This window comes from Spodoptera frugiperda, chromosome 18 (assembly GCF_023101765.2).
Source record: "Spodoptera frugiperda isolate SF20-4 chromosome 18, AGI-APGP_CSIRO_Sfru_2.0, whole genome shotgun sequence".
In the NCBI taxonomy this organism is placed as follows: domain Eukaryota; kingdom Metazoa; phylum Arthropoda; class Insecta; order Lepidoptera; family Noctuidae; genus Spodoptera; species Spodoptera frugiperda.
Window position 1 is genome coordinate 5,134,908 of NC_064229.1, and position 14,500 is coordinate 5,149,407.

Consider the following 14,500-nt stretch of genomic DNA (forward strand, 5'->3'; position numbering starts at 1 on the left):
ACAAATTATAATTATCTTTACTAATAAATTATAAATGATAAAAATTACCTCAAAAGTAATAGCACAGAGCATGCAAATCTTAATTTCCGTAAGTTGTTTGATCTAGTCTACTCTACCTACTTATCTATTTATCATGCCTACTACTTCAAAAACATTAACATTTTTTTTTTTGTTTTTGAGGGGGAACATCATCAAATGACCTATCCCGCTTTGGGTGACGCAAGAGGGAGTGTCAAATAGGCTTCGGCCTCGAATTTTGCGGGCAGCGGGGCGGCGGCGGCGCGGGAGCGGGGCGGGCATCGCAGACCCGTTCTCGAAACTAGCGGGCAGATCGGTGTAGTGTTGTGTTCGTGGTTGTGTTGTCGAGATATTTGTTTTTATTAGCGAACGAAATGTGTGAAAAACGGCGACAACATCTTTTTGATTCACAAAAAATGAAAAATTTAGGTACACAACACTATACTACAATGCAGACGCGCAACGCGGGCGGTCACCGCTTGACTGGAGTGCACCGCTCGTTGCCCGCTCCCGCGCCGCTCCGCCGCCGCTGTTTTCGAAAACCGGTCCATTTGATTATACGCATAAGATCCTGCCGCTCCCGCGCCGCCGCCGCCGCCGCCCCGCTGCCCGCAAAATTCGAGGCCGAGGCCTTACTGACTAAAAACCGGCCAAGTGCGAGTCGGACTCGCCCATGAACGGTTCCGTAGCAGCAAGTAAATGACATAATATAAAAGTTGTAAAATAACTTGGTTTTACATAGTGTTTGTATGAACAACAAAGTTGTATTGGCGGTTTTTAAAATGTTTTATTTCTTAAAAACTAATAATGATATCTCGTTCAAACCAATTTTCGTTGTTAGTTTCTATTGAAATCTACAGCATATATTTTTTCAGTTTTCTCACTCTCTTATTTTAAAAGTTAGAGGGGGGGGACACACATTTTTCCACTTTGGAAGCGTCTAACTTTCAAACGATTGATTTTGACGAAAAGTGGTTTTAGGAACCTTAATGTCTTTTTTAAAGACCTATCTATAGACACCCATCACGGATATGTTAGCTGAAAAAAATTTTTTTTTGAATCAGTTCCATGTATGGAGTGCCCCCCTTTAATTTTTAAATTTATTCATTTTTATTCAAAATTCGAATAGCGGTTATCGAAATACACCATCCTACAAAGTTTCAACTATGTAGGCCCAACAGTTTCGGAAATAAACGGCTGTGACATACGGACGGACGGACGGACGGACGGACGGACGGACGGACGGACGGACGGACGGACGGACGGACGGACGGACAGACAGACATGACGAATCTATAAGGGTTCCGTTTTTTGCCATTTGGCTACGGAACCCTAAAAACCACCCCGTTCCTACTCCTGCTCTTCGAGCCGGAGTCCCGGTAACCCGCTAGGTTGCCGGCAGCTTCGGATTTAGCACAATTAGGTATACTTTTATTGAAAGTGTGAATATTTACTTTTAAGTATAAAAAAATTATAAGGCCTAAAAAAATCTGAAATAAGAATTTGTGATTGGACCTATCAATAGTTTCTTACAATAAAAAAATGTGAAGAAGTTTTCATTAATTGAGTATCAATAATTATTTGTGAGCTACAGAAGAAAAAAGCTGTATTAAGTTACAGAACAAAAAGTTTGTACGGATACTGTCGTTCATGAAAATTAATTCGATACTTGCATACCGTAATACCACAAAACCTTATCACAAATAGCAAAAGGTTGCCAATTATGTAATTTTATACATGACTGAGCAAGCCTCAACCATTTACACTGCATTCTAGCTAAATGTTGAGTCAGTATGTGTCAGTTTTATGTAATGAAACGTGATAAACATACATTAAACGTAATTAGAGTATCTAGCCAACATCGTTTACTTCGAAACTGAATCGATAGTGCCAATAAACATGGCACATTATTGCGATCTTGTTACATTATCGAGAACTAATTAGTATAAAGTATAAACAATTAGGTATGTAAAGTTAAATGAGATATGTAGAATAATACGGGTTGGTGAAGTTCTTTCATGCAATTATAAAACTTTCTGTTAGCGTTATGAAATGTTGAATGTAAATGTCGATTTATATTTCAACTTTCTTGAATAGTAAATGTGTGAATTAAATAGGAAAAATCTTGTAAGTAGACTCAGCCAGTATGTCGTTTCTTCGTCTTCCCTAAGCAATGTGATTCCATGAATATTTTCCGCCTAGGGTTCAAAAAGAGTTCTTTATTATTTTTCTTTTCATTTAACAAATCGTTGCCCCACACTAGAATTTCATCTCCTGTGTCGTGGTTGTGTTTACGAACATACACATGACACCCAAACCCGAAACAACAATTTGTGGATGTAATCCACGCTACACTTTATGCGGCAGCCGGTTGCCCTGCGCCAACCGTGCAGTCAAGTAGGTAGTCAAGAGTCCTATTGTAGACGAAAGATGTCTGTCGTCCTACGAGAAATATTGTCATTTTTAAGGTCAAAACCAAAGCTCTATCATATCCAATTAGCAAAGAAATCACAACTAGATACATTGAAGGATCTTACAATTAACACTACACCACCAAATTCACTCAAAATACTGATTCATGACGGCAATCCATCAGAATCACCTCGCCCACGATCCTCATTGAAGCCAGATTCAGGTTCCACCGTGCCTAATTCTTAAAACATAAATCCAACCGCGGTTCTCGAAATCAAGGTCGTCTAAAGATTCATTGATCCTGCTCAAACGAAGTACAGTTATTATCTACAAGTTGATCTTAAAATTGTAATAGCATAAGTAGTTATTTTACATTGCAAAGCTCTCAAATCCGGTACCTAACTTGTTTTCCTTGTAGGGATAGGTATTCTAGGTCTTCTTTAAGATTCTTGATCTAGAAACACTTAATTTTCATACGGGTTTGGTCTGGGGAAATTCTTAGTTAAATAGGATAAAATCTGAGCCGTATTTACAAGAACATTAATTACAACCGAGCATTGGTTAATCATTATTATTAATACGCAAAACATTGTGTCTTGTCTTAATACTGTTAACATATTTAGAGGATAGGCAGCTGAAAGTTCATATAAACGGGGTTAATTCAAAAGGGTCTGAGATAAAAATGGGCGTTCCTCAGGGTTCAATATTGGGTCCTTTTCTTTTTTTAGTCTACATTAACGATTTGCCACTCATATTCGAAAATGAACCAAAAATGGTGCTGTTTGCAGATGATACATCATTGATTTTTAAGATAGGTCGACGTATGAATAATTTTGACGGCGTAAACAGCTCCATTCTTCAAGTCTATAATTGGTTTACTATTAATAACTTGGCGCTTAATGAGAAAAAAACCAAATGTATTAAATTTTGCTTGCCAAACGTACAAAATAACGAATGTTATGTTGCTTTGAACGGACAAAAGTTGGAATTTATTAAGGAGACTATATTTTTGGGTATCACACTAGATGACAGATTACAATGGGGGCCCCACATAAAAGCACTTTCGGGGAGACTAAGCTCCGCTGCTTATGCAGTCAGACAAATTAGGCAGCTAACGGATGTAAATACAGCAAGGCTTGTTTATTTTAGCTATTTCCACAGCATAATGTCTTACGGCATTTTGCTGTGGGGTCGGGCCGCGGATGTAGAATCAATTTTTATTTTGCAAAAGCGAGCTATTCGAGCAATATATAACTTGCCCCGTCGTGAATCTTTGAGAGAACTTTTTAAAACTATAAATATTCTTACAGTGCCTTCTCAATTCATTTACGAAAATATTATGTACGTAAGAAAAAATCAACAATTGTTTGAAAAAAGAAGCGACAGACACAATTTTAATACGAGAGGTAAAAATAAGTTGGCTATACCGCAATTCCGATTGTCCAAAGTGCAGAAATCCTTCATGGGTTTTTGTGTTAAATGTTATAATAAACTACCAACTACCATACTGAATCTGAACGAGAAAAAATTTAAATCTTGTATAAAGCGTGAACTGTGTAAACAGGCATATTATAAACTGTCAGATTATATTGAGGATAAAAATGCGTGGCAGCATGTTGGTCCGGCTCCACTGGACACTCGCTCACACTAGACAATGCTCAAATACGATCACTAGTTACACGTTAACTTAAAGTATTAATTTATTCCAATGCAGTCTAGGGATCCTGTGGCATCAAGCAGATATTTTTTTTTTTTTATGTGAAAGATTAAATTATATATTATTATTATTTGTATAGAAGCATTATTTCAAAATTGTAAGTGTACATATGTGGGCACTATGTTTGAAATAACCCGCTATTTTATTTTCTTTACAAATTGGTTTTATTGTCCCGTTAGTTTTGACGTATTGTAGTTACATTGTTCCTACATATATATACAATAGATAAATAGTGTATCAGAGAAATTGTAAAAAACTTCTTTTTTAAAAGAGTAACGATGGAGTTTCTTGCTCGTTCTTCTCCATTCGAAGCTACACTTTGGAACGAGCGCCTAGCTTCACTGACAGACAGACTGACGGACAATTCAATTTGACGTTTCAAAAGTGCCTTATTTAGGATTAATTGAAATAAATGCTTTGACTTTGACTTTGTTAATAAGTACGACAAGTCGGATAATACTGTATTGTATTACAAACTATTTCTCCGCGGTTTCACCCGCTCTGCTCGGCTCCTATGAATCGTAGCGTGATGATATATAACCTTTCTCTATACTTGGACTACCCAACACAAAAATAATTATTCAAATCCGTACAGTGATTTAGGCATTAAGTAGAGACAGACGCGAGTTACTTTAGTATTCATTTAGTTTATAACCCACTTCTCGGCTCCTATAGGTCATAGCGTGATATTTTATAACCTATATAGCCACCCTCAATAAATGCAATATCCAACACAAAATAAAGAATTAATAAATCGGACCAGCGGTTGCGGAGATTAGCGCGTTCAAACAAATTTTACATATTAAGTATACGTATACATAATATGTATACCAGTAGTTAACTTAACATTACACTGTGTCGTTCGTTTACCTAAATCTCAGTTCTAGTTAAATCTCAAAAACAGTAAAATCCTCGCCATATTTACCTAAAAATATACTAAACTAGAAGGAATTCTTTAGCATATCATGACCCACTACTCCTAATTACTCGACTCGTGTGAAAGTCGAGAGCATTTCATCATTATCTATTCCTAACTGACGAACGTTAACTAAGTGTTATTACGATTGTTTATTAACACTCACACTTATGTAGGTGCGTTATAATCTTGAGTTATATGGATTCAGTTCAACGCTAGGGCTGTCGAATGAATCAGGAACATGCGGTCGGAAATAAATAAGTTGTTTGTTTTCTATTTTGTTTACTTTTTTATTGACGTGGAGAAGCTATCAGAATGGAATTCTATTACCCATTATTTCTTTGAATTTTGACAAAAATGGCTAGGGATAAGTTAAAATATGTAGATCAGGGTTTAAAAAGATGTAAGTTAGGGGACTACTACATTTAACTGAGGGCTTTTCTCAACCTGACCTAATTATATGTCAGTCCATTGACTGAACTTCTCTTTCTCTTGTTGTCAAATGACATAAAAGGGGAAATCCTTGTTCCATATCTACAATATGCGTCAAAATTTATTTCTAGCAGCCAAACCTAACCTAATGTTTCTTAGCTACACAAAGAAGTTGGGGTGGAAATACTCTCAGTAGATTCTCAAGTTCATCTTCAGCAGTCCACGGCCTTTATTCGGCAATCTTTACACATTCTTTGTATCAAAAGACATTAAAACCAAACTTAAATGTCCCAGTATTTCCGGAGCTGCAGATAACCTATCGGGTAATCGGGACACTAGCTCTAAGCAGGATTACGAAACGGATGGTTTTTAGCCAGTAAGAGTCTGACACTCTCTCGCCTTACCCACTCTGGGAGAAGACTGAATGTTTTCCCCTCCTCAAAAAAAGTAGTCCCAGCATTTCACCAGCCTCAAAGATAGCCCTAAGACGCAGCGGTACTCATCAAACGCCAGGAAGTGCTAGTGTTTGCCACATAGTGTGTCAATATATGCCGTGAACATTTGGCTGAGCTATTAAACCCATTTGTTTGTTCATATGCCTCACAAACATGGATCAAGGCACGCGTCTACCCGTAGTACCGAGATGTGTGAAGTTTATTGTATAAACACACGATTTAATGGTGCAGTTCTAATTTTTTTTTGTTCGTGTATAGCATGATCTCTGTAATTAGCAGATGCAACTTTTTATGTACGGGAGTGTTTAGAAGGCTTTGTGAGGATAAAAACATTACAAGAAAATTCAGGTTGCTTTTCCGTCAGTGATGTGCTATGTAGCTATGCTACGAAAGTGAAGAATGCGGTGTATCGATCGTAGGGAAACTATCCATAGCACACATCTATAGCCCGCATCTTTCCATACAAAAAAAAAAACATAGCTTAGCTGAGTCCGTTTCGACCAATGCTAAGCTACGTGTACCGTTGAATATGATTGGTAGAAGCGAAACGCATTCACAACAATGTAGCATAGCACATCTCTAGTGGAAAAGCACCGCCGTGGAAAGAGGTTTAGTTACTTCTTAAATAAGATATCAATCCAAAATAATTAATAGAGCTTCATGTCAAAGTTACAAAGCATAACTTAATTAATGATTTTAATCAGATATCATTATTAGTTCAATGAAAACAAACAAACATATAGTTATTCACCTGCTTGTCTAATTACGAAATTGCTCTCAAACCAGTCCGATACATGACCGTACTCGATACATAAATAATATCGATACCGTTCCTATCGGTAACGCTATCGATTACAACGGCGTACCATTGATATTCGATCCCGCGGCAATCGACTCGATATACGGTTACATACATGTGTTCCGATTTATTCCAACTACCGCTTGTGTAACGATTTATATTTCCTAGATAATTACAATTGGATCTAGGTGATTGGATTACGGATTTTTTTAATTCAAGCGAAAATGTGAAGTATCTACTTTAAACACGACGCCGTGCAGTCTACGTGTTCAGATAACAAACTCAATGTCGTTTTTTTAGATAACTGTATTGGTATTACCGAGTTACTATACTACTAGCAGATTATTATAATTTATTGCCCTTTAAAATATCTCAAGGATACAACGTACGCAGGTTGTTATCAGATCCCCATCATAATTGGATTTGTGAGATTAATATTTGCATTGTATTGTTAAGCTCCGCAGTTGTCAAGCTTGTACTTTGCACATTTGATCTTTACAGTTAATCTCTGTTGTAGGATTATTGGTTGTTGTATAACATGCTGGGGTAATATGTCAGTGTGGTTACGAAAATGTCAATTCAAAAATACATAGTTACTGAGTGATAGTCATAGTAGTCTAGTTACCGCTAAAATGTAGGAAGAAATTCAAACTTGATTAGTCTAAATACTTACTCGAAAGAGTTTTCCGGCATCCGTCGTATAATATCTCTTTTTTATTTCAAAGTCTTCCGTTAAACTTCCGATTACTTGACAACTTCCTAGTTTCTGAGTATTTTATTAATGCACATTAATTTTAGTCTAACAATGCAGTATCTATACTTCCATTATTCACATAAAACCGTTTGCAGTTGATACCTTTTTTTCTTGTCTGTATTGAGTTTAATATTTTAATATGCGTATTTTTCTTGTCCCAGGGATGCCCTCTACCGACTATCACTTCGAGGCCTCGGAGTGCTGGAACGAGCTGACTGGCTGGCTCCCTCCAGTAAGATAAAGATGTGTCAGATGAAGGGACAAACGGAAGAAGATTGCCACAATTATATCAAAGTCCTCCTGCTGCATGGCCACAAGCTGTTCGCTTGTGGAACACATGCGTTTAGTCCTGTCTGCAGCTGGCGAGAGGTAAGCTAAAACTCCTCGAGTAACATGTCCATTTTACACATTACTAGTAAAGAATTAAAGTTTAAAATTGGAAAATCGCAATAGCTTGCAGGCAACAGCTTCCTAATACTGACCTTTTAACCAGTTTCGACTAAGATATGCATCTTAAGAGCCTCCTAAAAACAGCCACCTGCCTAAGTTTATAAAGATTAAATCAATGATAATTCAAAACATGACTTTTGACATCTTCACACACACACTTACATATGCCAAATGGTGTTAAAGCTCAAGTTTTTTTTACTTTAACGCGATCAAAACGTTACCACGTTTAGCACTCTGATTGGTTGTTTAACTCGGAGCAGCCAATCAGAGCGCCGACCGTCATTAACGTGTAGATCGTGTTAACGTTAAAACAAACTTATACTAAGCACTCAACTATAGATACAACTTCAATTCGCGTTATTGAAAACATTCATGTCTCTTTTATTTGGTCTTAGAACTGGTAACTGGTATTTTAGGAGTTAAATGTTAAGCCATTGCGCTAAAATCATGTTTGTTTTTGTAAGGCTTGCTGCCGTAAAGTTGTGTGTTAAGAATATTTGAATATTGAAATCGAATTTGTATGTGAACATACAAAAGATATTTATCCAACACTTTCGATGTTAATGCCAAATCAAGTTTGCATATCTGGAAACCTTTTTGAAATTAATTGAACGCGAAGATTTTGATTTGGAAAATTGAGCTTTAAGTAGTACGCTTTAAGTGTTTTCTTTATTATTTTTTACTGAGTTCGACCAAGCGTTTGGCGACTCATGACATAATGACAGATGAAAGAAGTCGCACATAGCCGATCGACGAGCTAATCAACGGATGACGTCATAAATCCTATATCGCAATTATAGAAGTATACATGCGAATAAACATGGATAGAAAATCCCAACGAACAACAGTTGGGCAGAAATCCCGCCAGACAAGATCACCTCGCCTGGTCGGAGGATCCTCCTTCTCTTAGGGAACTTTACTCACTGTTCTCTAAAAGCGTAATCTGTTTTGTTAAATTTTGTAAGAAACTGTTAACAATTTAGTGATGTTACACAAATTATATTAAATCTATTGTTGCTTAAACGTGTTTTGGTCGTGGACATGTAATTCTATTGTGATAATCGTGGGAATGTACGTATGTGTATTCGAGTAATACGTAGTTAGAATAGTTTAGACTTAGACAATATTAACGTACATACATAACCTCATGCTTATCTCCCATGGAGGTAGGCAGAGACAATGGAACGCCAATTGCTACGAATCTTACATACCTCTTTCGCTTCCTTAACAACAACTTCAACATCAGTCTTTTCATGCATGCTCGTCAATCAGTAACATTCAGCAATTATATTTTCTTTTATTTTCGTTGTCAAGTCTTCCAATCACGTTTGGTAACATACAAATGTCGTTAAAACGATTTAAATAAATCACATTATTTCCATTAAAGTGCTGTCTGTGTATCAGTATCGATTTAAGTTCTGCTTACAAATATAAATACTTAAAATTATTATTTCTTCAACAGATCGAATCCATAAAAACTGTGACGGAATGGGCGACTGGAGTAGCGAGCTGTCCGTACAACCCCCACTCCAACGTGACTGCGATACTGGCTTCCAACGGGGAGTACTATGCTGGCACCCCTACCGACTTCGCTAGCTCCGACACTGCTATATGCAGGTAAATATAGACTTTGAAAGAGGAGATAGACTAACTACTTACTTACTTACTTATAGTTTGCAATAACAAAGTAGTACTACATAACTGGTCATTCCTGGTACTCCTATAGACTTTTCTAGGTCCAACACAGGTTTACAGAAGGAAAAATATTAACTACATGAAGAGGGGATAGATAGTATTTTATAATGATAATGTGGAATATCACGCTGGTGGTAGATTTCTACCTAGGTACTAGGTAGATACTATCACAGCTCCTGCTGACAACATAACAGGTTACCGGGGCTCTGGCTCAAAGCAAGGGAAGGAACAAGGGAAGTTACCACCTCTCGCCCCACGAAAGGCAGGAGAAGTTACTGGACGGCTATCTCTCCACAAAAAAATATTTCTACCTAGATATCAGATTCATTGGATTAGCTTGGAGTTGGACTCATACTATTATAACCATGATTGTGATATACCTATTGGGTTGCATTGTCCCTTGTATAGATTGTATTCTGTACTATACAAAACTTATACTGAACAATATTTCAACAAACATTTTACGTAAGCACCTAGATACTAGTGACACGGTCCACGGTGCACCGTTCCAATTTGATATCGATTACGGGTCAGCGATTTATTGGCTTCATATCGATTCTCGTCCTTGTATCGCTCGTGTCAATATTTATTATCTGTTCTCGCAATCCAAGTAGCTTTGATTAGATTAATACCACCTTTACTTCATTATAGTGTTAGATATTAAATTTAGATTTAATTTTTGATTGGTTTATTACGTTTACATTTTAGTAGGTCAATTCGTTTATATGTATTTGAATGTAAATGTTTCAATCGGGCGTTTGATATAGAATTGATACTGTCTGTAAATTAACGCCATAAGTCACCTTTCAATCGTTTCGAAAATTTTATTATTAGCTCACTTCACCAGAGTGAGTAAATGAGCTCAAGAATCTACAAACTTTTTTTTATAGATTGACAAGTAAAAAGTGTTTTTTAAGGTCCTCATTCAAATGACACTTTTGACACACAATAGGATCATCGTACAGAACAATTTTCGTCTAAATTCGAAAGTGCCGGCCAAGATGAAAAAATATATTAATTCCTTAGTACTTGACCCCTTAAGCATTTTTTATAATGACACCAAAACTGTGGAACCAATAACTTCGGTTTTATTCAAGGTTTAATTAAATATACCATTTTGCGTACATTTTCGGATTAGAACTTAGACCAATGCCCTTTGCAGTTAATAAGATCTTAGATCTGTACCCCAATAAAAATAAAGCGCCATCTAGCGAGCACAAAAACGTATAATCCTCATTGTAACATGCAAAACAAACACTGTTCTCTATCTACAGGAGTCAAGGAGCAGCCAACCACGACTCGGGCATGCTGCGCACCACACAGTACGACCTGAACTGGCTGAACGAGCCTCAGTTCGTGGGCAGCTTCGAAGACGACCAGTTCGTGTACTTCGTGTTCAGAGAAGTCGCTGTGGAGTTCATGAATTGTGGAAAGGTAGGTGGCTATAATATTGTAGCATCTTTAAGAAAAGAGCTATATCCTTCTATGAGGCCGGTAATGGACTTTTACCGTTATTGGTACTTACACGTGTTGGTACCTGAGGTCTTAGTACGAGTTTGTTTTACGTTTAACGGGATCGAAACGTACTAAGCTCTTTGGTTACTTTCCACAAATGAGTCGTCTGTTCGTTTGCCTCTAATAAAACCCTTTACCTAGTCTTTAAGTATTCTTGCAGTATTGAAACTGTCTGTCAGTGCATTTTACAGTAAACTCGGCCATTTATGAAAGTGTGGATTTTATGTGTTACTTGACGTACAATTTGTTTACAAAAACGTAATTTAATGACGAACAAACTCGTACTTAACCCTTTGGTCGCTTTTCACAGGTGAGTCGTCTGCTCGTCTGCCTCTAATAAAAACCCTTTACCTAGTCTTTAACTATTCTTCCAGTATTGAAACTGTCTTTCTGTGAATTTTATCACAGTAAAGTCTCGACTTTACTGTGTTTACATTTATATGTGAAAGTGTGGATTTTATGTATAACTTGACATGCAATTTGTTTACAAGAACGTAATTTAATGACGACCAGATGTCTCCGTAGTTTGTAGCTTAGTCCCCATTTGTTTACTTCAGAAAAAACTTGGGCAACAAATAAAGTCACTGTTTTTAAACACGGAATGTTTTTAAAAGACTATGCAGTATAGACCGTCGCTCTCCGCAGAACTCTACTAGATTTACTAAACTGAGAAAGATTGAATTTAATTCATAATTTTTACAGTTAAATATATAAATAATACTTAATAATCTAGGATCAAATCGATCCAAAACATAAGCAGACAGACTCCCCTTATAGGTACCAACTTCAGAAGTACAGTTCCTGGCTTGCAAGATTGCCCAATCCATCAGTTTGATTGGCCGTTGACAACATACTCTTTCGAAACCTACCAGTAATTGATCTACCAGTGTTTGTATTTATTGTCTCAGTAACGACTGTCCAATGTCCCTTGCTTTACTGGGTTAATGCTGAGGGCCTATTATTTATTTTACGTTAACGCAATCGACACACTAATGAAGTTCGGCGCTCTGATTGGCCAGCTCCAATTAAACAACCAATCAGAGGTCTCAATGTTGTAACGTTCAAAAAAATCGCGCACTATAGGCCCTCTAAGTTTGTATAGTTAACGACAGTCGGTTATATGTGTCAACAGTACACCATACAGTATAACGTTTTATTGGTTTCTTGTTTATTTGGTCTGATTGAGCGATTTATAAGTGAGGTCGTTATAAAGGAACTGGGACTGGGTGTTAGATTGTGTGATTAACATTTGTTGTAACTGACATAGTTATCTGGTGTTTTATATCATAGGGGTGGCCTATTGGACCTTATAGTTATAAAAATAGATGATTGCAGAAATTTAAGTAATATTACAGTCATATTTCAAGTAATATCATAGCCACAAATTGTTGTTTCGTGTTAGGGTGTCATGTAAACGCATCTATGGCACAGGAGAAAATTCTAGTGTGGAGCACCGTTAAAAAGAGTATTTGACTAAGATAAACTCAGATTTATGATAACCTATCGTCGCGTCTATTAATCCCTAAATGACTATGCCTATGCACATATTTTAATGTATTAAACATCTACTTTTCTCCAGATTTACCATAATAAAAGAACCCATCTCTATTGCTGACCATACGCAGGTACTTAAGGTACATTAGGGTCCCTCCCAGTCCCTCGCATGTTAACAAGCAGTATCACATCACTCCGGAAGAGGTTATGACCCTCATTATGTCGACACTGCCAATTTGCCAATTGTCTCCCTATTTATATGATCTATATCAATTTTATTGTTTTTGATAAACTAGGTCAGATGTTCTGATGAGATCATTTCATACAGTATTTTTTATGGGATTAGTAATGTATTTTTATAATAAGTATCGTGAGACATACTAAACTGACTACAGAATCATAGTTTAATGTGGTGAAACAGGCGGTAAGGGATATTTAGATGGTTCTATTTTATACGTAACTACGGTTTTTTTATACTATTTTATATTTTATACTAACATACGGAACTATGGGTATTTAGTACACAAAACCTTAGGCATTAAAATATCACAGACGTTCATGCCTTGAAGAGATAGGGACAAGCAGGGATTTTTTTGTTCAAATTACATCTATTATCTAGACTTTAAAGACTAGAAAATAAAAATCAACTTTCATCTTTCAGATAATCTACTCCCGCATCGCTAGAGTGTGTAAGAACGATCCAGGTGGCTACCTGGTGATGAAGGACAGCTGGAGCACGTTCCTCAAGGCTCGGCTGAAGTGCTCCGTGCCCGGAGACGTGCCCTTCAACTACGATGAGGTGCAGAGCGTGGAGTACCTGCCGCAGGAGAAGATACTCGTTGCTACGTTCACTACACCGACGTAAGTTTATTTATTTGTTTATAACTATTCGAGCTCTTTCTCGTCTTCCATTCGACGGTTACAGGATGCCCCATGTTTTGTTTCTAGATATCACGAATAATTACGACGTATGTTACTAATCCAATGTAAAAAACATGCATATTTGTACAGCTTAAGCCAATACATTATACAGATGTATTGTACACATGATGTATTTGTTTATGCATATCTACAGATTCTGATTTCTCGGAGTTTCGTTGGTCGCAAATGACTGGCTGGGCAAAGGGTTTCGTGTTTGATTCCCGAGTTACGCCAAGTTTGTTTTTGGTTTTTCGAAAATTTCTCAATAGTAGCACGTAGTCTGGAATTGTGCCCAGTATATGGTAATAGGCTCACCCTCTATTACATGGGACTTATAATAAAAATGGTGAAAAGTGGGTGTACACTGTACAGTGGCATCAGCTTTTCTCAGACGTATTTTATACAAACCGTTGATTTCTACCAGCAAGTTGGTGTTACCTCTCATTTTAGACTTTAGCATAAATACCACTTTATTATACATATTATATTTCTGATTGGCTTAAAAATTGGTTAAAATTAAACTCCAATTGGTTACTAATTCAATATCACTACAGAGCAATATTCTCTATTACAGGAACAGCATAGTGGGCAGTGCAGTATGTGTGTACAGCATGGCCGACATCACCGCGGCGTTCGAGGGTCCGTACAAGGTGCAGGACAGGCCCACCTCCACGTGGGAACCACGGTCGCCTTCCAAGCAGGCCAGGGACCATTTCAAATGTGTACCGGATTCTAGGTAAGAATTTTTTAAATAGAACCTCTTTAAATGAGTGTGATTCTATTCTACTGAAAGTGATGCGTTTTAAAAGTGTTAGGAAGAAATTGCACATTAAAGATAAACTTTTGTCACTACAAGATTTGTAACATCTTCGGCCAAAATTAAGATGTTGACTTAATACATTTATTTTATTTTATTTTTGGG

The 14,500-nt window shown here is 37.0% G+C and overlaps 1 protein-coding gene across 1 annotated transcript in view; it reads left to right on the plus strand.

The window, feature by feature from the left end:
• LOC118277892 (semaphorin-5A) overlaps positions 1-14,500 on the plus strand; it is a 45,002-nt gene that overhangs the window by 19,519 nt on the left and 10,983 nt on the right. Inside the window, exons 4-8 of the mRNA XM_035596896.2 lie at positions 7,665-7,872; positions 9,416-9,570; positions 10,923-11,082; positions 13,319-13,518; positions 14,153-14,314. Of these exons, the coding sequence (XP_035452789.2) occupies positions 7,665-7,872; positions 9,416-9,570; positions 10,923-11,082; positions 13,319-13,518; positions 14,153-14,314 (885 nt within the window). The remainder of the gene's footprint in view (positions 1-7,664; positions 7,873-9,415; positions 9,571-10,922; positions 11,083-13,318; positions 13,519-14,152; positions 14,315-14,500) is intronic.